The sequence below is a fragment of the Acomys russatus genome, chromosome 12, assembly GCF_903995435.1.
Source record: "Acomys russatus chromosome 12, mAcoRus1.1, whole genome shotgun sequence".
NCBI classification, from domain to species: Eukaryota; Metazoa; Chordata; class Mammalia; order Rodentia; family Muridae; genus Acomys; species Acomys russatus.
In genome coordinates, this window is record NC_067148.1 from 61,078,265 (window position 1) to 61,087,128 (window position 8,864).

Below are 8,864 nucleotides of genomic sequence, written 5' to 3' on the forward strand. Positions count from 1 at the left end.
ATTTGGGCTCCTCATATATGATTCTAAAATGCTGAGCTATGCTCTAAGAATAATTTTTGAATTCTTGCCTGCCTTTAAATAGTATTGTGACATGCTTATTGATTTATTAATTGAGCCCATTAATTTTAGGATGAAAATCTGGCAATTTGCCTTAGATGTACAAACTACTATTGTTAGTGATTCGCAAAGCACCTTTAACCTAGAAATAAACGAGAACACCAAAGAAAATACACTGGGAAATAAATGGTATTTTCATATGAAAGCTTTCTTTTAAATCTTTCTAATTTGAACTAATAACATGTATTATCCACAAACAACTTTGTGTGTTTTTCTTAGGCTTCAAATTAAAACTCTTGTTAATTTTTTGATTAATCATGTCTTCAATCCTTCTACTGAAAACATTTTAGTAATCAATATAACTTTGTATATCTCTAAACACACTCTATAATTTCCAAACTGATTTTTCTAAATCGCTTTATACACAATTATGTCAATATCTAGCTAGTAGACAGGTACTTTTTAAGCTATAGTTACTTTGTAAGTATTCCTAACACTTCAGTGTCATCTGCCACCACTGCCTGGTGATTTTCTAAAGACTAAGCTATGGATGTACACACCAGCAGACAGGGACTGCCCTGACTGCGTAGTGCACTCTAACACCCTTGTCTGTTTATGGGCTTAGTGTCTTCTCGGGTTTCTCCGACTGAGCAGCTACTTTAAAGTTTTAACTGAGTCCAATACCCCATCAGCAGATATTAGGGAACAGTTATGAAGTGTGCAAATATATCCCAGACATGAAAAAAATCTTATGGCTGCCAAAGAAATATAATACTTTAAGATATGTTAAAATTATTATCTCCTAAATGTGCTTTTTCCCCAAACATTAGACCAAGGTGGATTGTTTACAAAAATTTATTCATACAAATTTTACACACTTAATATAACAGTTATCAAAGTCCTAGTTATAGATATTATGTGTGTAATAATGCTTGGTTAATATGTTTGTATAATCAGTTGCACACAAAATAAGAGCTTCAAGACTAACATCTACCTATATCATTACTATACCATAAATCTGCTCCAGTTTAGTAAGGCTCTTGGCATTTCTAAAAAGTATACAAAAGATTAAATTGGGTGATCACTGTAAAATGCTTGCCACTAGCCACGTGAACACTAAGTTAGACTTCATAAATAAAAGGCTCACTAGAGCCCTGTTTCACCACTAACAGCTGACACAAGTACAGAAAACTCTACCCATTATCCAAGAAACAAATAATTAAGACTAAAACGCAAGCCGATGTGTTGCAGCATTGTAGGGCCACTAAATAGCCATCTGTGATTTGTGGCGATTTAAAAGGCAAAGAAAGGCACTAAAGCCGCAAACTGCATCCAGGGTCACATTGCCTGAGGAGACTGCAGAATTAAAGACTGGTCCTGTAGCTGGACACAGGCTAAGATTGAATGCCTGCTTTCTCTTGTTTGCAATGTGATCTCGGGGCAGCATCCATCCACCCGCCTGGGAATGCAAATAGTCCTGTTTTCTTAGATGCCTGACTTAATACTAATCAAATCTGTACAGGAAAAAGGAAAAGTCCTTTAAACTTTAAACTATACAAACTAATGTGTCTTGTTTGGTTGGTTGGTTGGTTTGGTTTGGTTTGGTTTTTTTGTTTTGTTTTGTTTTGTTTTGTTTTATTATTATTATTTGTGCCTAAAATTTGGGAGACTGGCTGGTTTGTTGCTGCTTGATCTGGTTGCTGGGTGAAAGTTCTTTTTTTTTTTTTTTTTTTTTTTTTTTTTGATAAAGATTGTTCCATATATGTTCAAGAAATTGACAACAAACAGACATGCTTTCTTTAGCCACGGATACAAGGGTGGGGTGTGGGGGTCTTCCTTACCCCACTTGACCACAGATATAAGATAGTACTCATACATATGAAGATGGGGTTTAAATGATTTATCAGTTAGTCAAACTGAGCAACATTGGAACACTACACATTCTAATATGACAAAGATTGGTTTTATGAAATAAATTTTACTAAGCAATAAGCCATAATATAGAAAAATACATTTTACCTACAAACTCAATGAACAAGAAACAAAAGGTTCATATTTAGTGCATAATTACTTTGTGGTAGCTACACAGGGTTCCTAAACTCCACAGTAACTGCTTGCATCCAACAACAGCAACAAAATAAATCGCGTTCACAAATTTAAGATAAGTGAGTGAAAAATAATAAATGATTCTTAAACAATGCAAGAGGACTAGGGCAGGAAGTAGGGGTCTCCAGAGAAACCACTCAGAACAGGGGTGGCTTCTGCAGATCAGGACTCAAGGGGGAAGATCCTGGCCATTTCACACAATGAAAAGCATGGACAGCACTGGAGAAAAACACATTGTACTTTGCATTCATTTCCAATACCCTCACCCAATCTGTCAGGCAGTGGAATCTGCAGAGGGTCTAGACTTGCTCCAGACTCTCAGACCTGGAGCAGTTCTCAAACCTCTGCAGGGTCCTCCCTTGGCCAGCAAGCTCTGCCTCTTCGATAGCCTCTATATCTTTCACTTTGTTTCCAATTGCCCTAGCCTTGGGAGAGTCGGTTCCTGGAGAATCCGGAAGTACAGAAAAGAGAGCTTTCTCTCTTAGCTTGTCTGCTCTGTAATTCCTCAACTCTTCTTGCAGCAAATGACTTGAATTCTGGGGACAAGGATAATTTGGATCGAGCTGTTGTTTAGTTAAATTTCTTTCTGGGCTGAGAGTCTGAGAAGAGACAATTACACATAAAAATATAATCAACGAAAGCGAAAGTGTTAAAATTGCCCGGCAGCCAGAGGGACAATGCCCACTTGAAGTTAGTAGTTAGGTTGGAGCTGAAGTAGCCAGCCCCAGAGACTCACAGCGAAAGAAAGCCCTTCAGCAATTCCCCAAGTCGTTACCTCAGAATTCCCATGGAGCAGGGTAGCATTGTTTTTGTACAAAGGGTTCTTACTGGTGTTTGTATGCCTGTTGTGGATAAAAATACTATCCTTTAATTCCAGTTTACAAAAATAGGAGTAATATTCAAAGCAATGATTGTCTATTTTTTTCTATTCATTTTCTATAAAAACATAAACAGTTCAGGCGAATTTTCCATCCTTGTGCACGCTTATGAATTGCTCTCTGTTATACTTATATATATTCTTAATATATATATATTTATTTATAATATATATCAATAATTGGTCCACAAAGTATATCTGTGCATTCTCTAGTGCTTTGTAAAAAGAAAAACAATATTATTATCAAAATAGTCATTTAATGGCTTTACTTGATACATAAATACATGTTTGGAAAGAACACATGAGCGATGACTGGTCAGTCAATTTGAAAACGACTTTTCATTTTATACACACGGTAGCTGGAAACTCATCGCTACAAGTACGCTATTCGGCGTCCTTTGTTTTTAACCCTCTGTTTATACCTTTTCCCTAGCACAGCCGCCAAGTATTTCTTGACAGCCATTTGTTTTCGGTAGCGGCTGTAGCTATCGGTGAAGATGCCGTCTGAGTGGCGTTTGGTAATGCGCGCCCGGTCGTCCGCCTTGCCGCCGCCTAGGTTCTCCCTGCAAGGAGAGGGGGCGGGGCAGGAGACACATTAAGTTAGTGAGGGAAAACAAGTGGGCCCCACCCCCACAAGGGAGCCCGCAGGGAGCGCGCTGGACTCTTAGCAGCTCTGCGCAGCCCGCCTCTGCTTCGCCCCAGCTGGCCAGAATACTGTAAGGGAGACTGCAGAGTCCCTCCTTCCCACCCACAGTTTCCTGGCACTAGATCTTTCAGATCTTTCTAGATCTTTCTGAAGCACCCCGGGGAATCTGTGCTCTTCAAGCTTGTCTCCAAACCTTGCTTCTCAACATTACACTATCCATGGCTCTAGCTATATTGTACGGATCTGTATCTTTCCACCACCTGACATACAAGGGTTCCTAAAAGCCTCCCTGGCTCCTGCCAGGTTATTGATTCCACAAACCTAGGCAAACACCAGCTTGCCTCTCTCTTCGCGTTGTGTTAAGTTGAAAACGTGATAGTGATATGAGGCGACAGGCTGTAGACAATATTTTTCATCGCATGAATTATTCATGATTAAAAATGTAATCGGCTTCCCCTTGGGCTTTATTAAAATGTTGCCTTCTGCTGACGAAGGCTTCACGCAAGACCTTAGCCCTGGTTTTTTTTCTGGCGTGAGCAAAAATTGTTTTAAGTAACCGAATTTGGAGACTTTGTTCCTTTGGTTTGCCTTTATAGTAAATGTAATGCTCCTCTTCTCAATTATGGCAAAACCACACACACACTAACCGTGAGGGTTTTGAATGACTGGGAAGGAGGGTATCTGATTTGACTTAGTTCTCACTCAACAAGGATCTGACCCCCAATTTCCCACCCCCAATTTCCTCACTCTTTTTCTCACCGAGTCTCTGACTCAGAAGAAATTTAAACTTCTAGAACTCTGCCCAAAGCTGGGAGTATCCACTTCGTTGCCATGACGCAGACACACCCTCGAGCACGTGGGTGAGCACAGACGTAGAATCTGCCCCGCCCTCCCCATGCGCTTTCTGCTTGGGTACCCACCCGGGCGGGCGTGTGCATCACTCGCAGGTTAACTCGTTCACAATCTCTTACCCCACACCCCTGGTCACGACCGACTGTAGGTACTTCCTGGCGGACAGCTGGTCCAGGACTTTGCGGTAGGCTTCATTAAGGATCTCATGGGCGACGTCTCTAAAAGGGAGACAAAGTATGCGACCTGAGTCACTCACTGCCTTGGCCCTTCAAGTGACATGCAAGGCTCCTCTGCTGTGCCTTTAAGGAAGGTGACACAGGACTTGGAAGTTAACTTCGGGAAGTTCCCGGGGAAGGATCAAGGATGGGATTTAGTCCAGGCCTCTGGGATGACTTCCGTGGCCTGAGAGCACACCTCACTGACACAGCTCGGGCAGCAGAGCTTTCAGTCCGCGGTGCGGCCTGAGCTCCACTGGGTTCTGTCTGCTAATCTTCTCTGGCTCTCATGAGAACGGAGGCTTGAGGACTTTCATAGAAAGGACTCTACTTTTAGAGTCCCTACCGGGTCTCTCCTATCAGGTCAGACCGAAGCCGTAGGCGGAAGCCAAGCAAGCGGGTTGTACCTCCGGTCCGCCGGGTAGTAAAGGGCGTAGGCGTCACGCAGCGCGGAGGCGGGGCTCCCCACACCCGGAGGGTCCCAGTCGTAGAAGTCTTGCAGCGGATTTCCGTCCTGGTCGTAAGTCTCATCTTCTGGTCTGCGAGACAGCCAAAAGGAGGGCTATTAAAAGTACCCCCCCCCCCCAGTTCTGCCAGGTCCCATTGATTTTCCTTCTTCGTTATGGTCCCCCACGGAGAATTGGCCTTTCTTCCAGAATGGTCCTAGGGTCAAGGTAAGGGAACTACGCCAGCAGCAATTCATACTCCGCAAGGAAATTCGCTCACACCTCCTCAGGAGAATCAATGATCGCCCGTAGAGGCATTGGATAACCTTGTAGACCCTAACACCTGGTCAAGGAAAAGGCCCGCTCTCTTCCCACTTAGCGCCCTAGGTTTCCCCAAGTAGTATTTAGCACGCATGAGAAAGGTCCTAAAAGGTGATAAGAACCAAGACGGGGAGACCCAGAGCGGAATGGAAGGGATAGGTGGATAGGCAGAGGATGCAGGAGGCCAACTCCAGCAGCCGCCACCCCCATCTGATCCGCCCAGCCCAGGGGAGCCCTTCCCCGCGCAGATGTAGGTCACAGAGAACCTCCAGCTTCTATTTTGGGCTGGAGAGAATCTGCTAGGAACATGAATAATAGATGCCCCTAAACTTAGCTGGTTTGGCTTATTCTGTGGTGTGGCAGAGCGCTCCAGAGCCTATCACCCAGGAAAAGTGCTAGGCACACAGAACATTGAGACCAGCTGGAGGTGAAAGAAAAGAGCTCCTGCTGATCTGTTAGCGATGGCGGGAAGGCTGAATCCCACCTCGACCCCAGAGCGCAAGGATAGGGGTCCACTTGGACTGACATTCCATAGATGTCCGGCAATCTCGCAGTCTCCTCACCTATCGCCTCCGTGCCCAACAGAGGACTGGAGAAGAGGGTGAAAATGTAAAGCCAGGTGGCGTTGGGTCCCTGGAGAGACTCGGAATGCAATCGGGACAAATAACATTCTCTAGCCAGGGTCTTGTCGTTCTTGGGCCGCTAGACTGCCTTCCGGCACTCCCAGGAGGAGCCAGACGAGCTCCTCCGCACCGCCCACATCCAGCTTTTTCCCCCAGGGTCTGCTCCCAGCCCAGACTCCAGACCCAGAACCAGGATCTTTCCAGCCACATTCTGCTCTGCCCTGTCCCACGTGACGGAATCCTGATACAGAAACTAGTATTCCTACCTGCCAACACATCAATTGGCAGATGCTCCCTAAGGCAGAGGTTCTTGGGCGCGGCTGCAAGAGCCAATGCCGAGTGCTCCTGGCTGCCCCGAGTACCACTCCGCACCCACGCCACGCGGCCCCACGCATTTCCAGGGTCCCGCATGCATACGGGTGGGAGGTTCAGGGTCTGCGATAGGGAATCCGGGCAGAGCCTCACAATTAGACCCAGAGGCCAAGACAAAAGCCAGGTTTTCTGCATCCTCAAGTAAGCTAGACTATCCTCCCAACCCCTCCTGCCGGCTGGCTTTCTCTTCCTCCTTTGCATCTGTTTCTTCCCCCTCCTTCTCTGTCTCCTTCTAGAGTCAGTCTGTCTCTCAAGTAGCTTTTCCTTAACGGTGGCTGGCTAACACCTCCACCCACAAGACCTCCGAGGGCTCAAACTCTGGTTGAAACTGGATACATTTGAAAGAGCTCTTGGGGTGGAAAAATTCGAATGAGACAACAGGAAGGGCGGAGGAGCCGGAGACCCCGCCCCAATAGTCAGGAGTTGGCAGGAACAAAGCAAAGTGGGGAGAGCTTCACTCTCAACCCCTGGCTTTTGCTCTGGGGACTGAAGTTCTCCAACTCATCCTAAGAATAGGTATAAGAAGCTAAGCCTGGAGGGCAGGCGCACCCTGTCCCCGTGTTTTGTACAAGTTGGAGAAGGGAAGGTTCTACAATGGTCGGAAAGTCACTCTTTTTACTTGGGTCCCTGGGCTTCACTGGTGAGGAGGGAGGGAGTCTGCCTGTACTAGAGCCTCCCCGACAGCCCTGACTTTGCTAGGGACCCGGTACCTAGCCAAAAGCTGTAGAAATGCCCTGGGCGCGCGCAGGAAGTGGAGCTTAGCAGCTGGCGATCCTGAACTGCAGGGAGGCGACCAGGAGGAGGTGTCTGGCGAAGGGAAGATCTAACTCGTCCTAGGCTAGCACTTACCTGATCCCAGGGAAGCTGAGTCCGGCGGCAGCAGGTGAACAGGAGACGCTGCTATGCATTATTATCCCGTAGACCAGCAGGGCCAGCCTCGCTCCGCTACACAGTGCCATTCTGCGCAGAAGGGGAGAGAGGGCACGCAGTGAGTGAGATCGCCCCTGGATTTCCACCTTCTAACCCCAAGAAACTCCTGGGAGCTGGGGGCGGCAGCGAAGCTGCGGCTTCCTGTGTTGAACACCACTTAGCCACTCCGGCGAGTCCAGCCACTTCTCCCTTGGTATAGTTCGAAAAAAAATAGCTAGGTGTGTGCCCAGCACGCAGTAACTGTCAGACCTTGAACTAAAAAAGGTTAACTCGTACACTGATCCTGCTGCCAGCGCGGAGAAGGAGCCTGTAGTCAATCCGTTAGTATGGTAAGAATACACACACACACACACACACACACACACACACACACACACACACACAGCGCGCTTTATACTATTAGACTCTTACCGCGGCTTGGAGAGGGTTGGCTGCCAAATAGGATGGCGGGCAAAGGGCTCCTTCGAGTTTCAGCGCTGGAATCACAACCCGAGAGGCATCACTCACTGGAGCTGGTGTCTGGAGAGAAGCCGCGGGAATTAGCTGGAGGAGCTGGGGGGACTTGTTTGCTGAGGCTAGAATTCCGCTCAAAACTTTGTAAACGTACAGAACTAGGAGGGAGCGTGACACCGAAGGAAGTGGGCGACAAGAGAGATGTAGAAGACAGAGTAGGCGAGCAGCCAAAGGGAGGGGGAGCAGAGTGGACTTAAGTCCACCCAGAGAAGAAGCTAGTGAGTAAGAAGAAGAGGGAAAGTCAAGGAAGAAGGGAGGATGGGAAAGGAGAAGGCTAGCCTAGGTTGCTGGCCTCTGTGAGAGAGGATCTGACAGCTTGCGGAAGTCAGAGGCACCTTCTCTGCTCGGAGGTCTCAGGCTGCGTCTGAAGATGCGGCTTCTGCTGCTGCTGACAGAGGTGACTGGCCTTCTCCTATTTATATATGCAGTTTACAAAAAAAAAAAGCTATCTGAAGACTAATCTTTGTTAACATCTGTCTGCAACTGCCTTCAAGTACAGAATATTTTGGTTGCACTGTTGCACTCCGATTTTTATTCAAGATATGACTTCCTTTTTTTTTTCAGTCACGTAATGATCCGGTATCAGTAAAAGACGTCAGCACCTTAGTCCCTCAAGGAACATACTAGCTATTTTGTACAGTCCTCCAGGATGATAAGATCCGGAGTCATCAGCTTCTGAAAAACACCTTTCACTCACACAATCCAATTTTTAAGAAGTCCAATCATTATGATGGTTTTCAATTTCACCCATTTCTCAAGGAACTCATAGAATTTAGGGGGTGGTGAAGTCATGTTTTTACTGTGTCTATGCTTCTTTTTATGTTACACACACACACACACACACACACACACGAACAACTCTGATCTCTAGAATTAAGTACCATCAAGCTTTCCTATTAATAAATT

At 46.2% G+C, this 8,864-nt stretch overlaps 1 protein-coding gene across 5 annotated transcripts; it reads right to left on the minus strand.

Annotated features, from left to right (window-relative positions):
* Positions 1 to 3,179: 3,179 nt before the first annotated feature.
* Positions 3,180 to 8,495, minus strand: Adcyap1 (adenylate cyclase activating polypeptide 1). Of its 5 annotated transcripts, none has more exons than XM_051154501.1 (6): positions 8,294 to 8,495; positions 7,857 to 7,964; positions 7,365 to 7,475; positions 5,161 to 5,292; positions 4,658 to 4,756; positions 3,180 to 3,603 (listed from the first exon to the last, which is right to left on the minus strand). In XM_051154501.1, exons 3-6 carry the CDS (start codon positions 7,472 to 7,474, stop codon positions 3,414 to 3,416), a joined length of 531 nt encoding a protein of 176 aa, XP_051010458.1. In that variant the 5' UTR covers position 7,475; positions 7,857 to 7,964; positions 8,294 to 8,495; the 3' UTR covers positions 3,180 to 3,413. The 5 variants fall into 5 exon arrangements, with proteins under 5 accessions (XP_051010458.1, XP_051010459.1, XP_051010457.1 ...); XM_051154502.1 differs by lacking the exon at positions 8,294 to 8,495 and adding an exon at positions 8,053 to 8,222; XM_051154500.1 differs by lacking the exon at positions 8,294 to 8,495 and having other exon boundaries at positions 7,857 to 8,221.
* Positions 8,496 to 8,864: the final 369 nt, after the last annotated feature.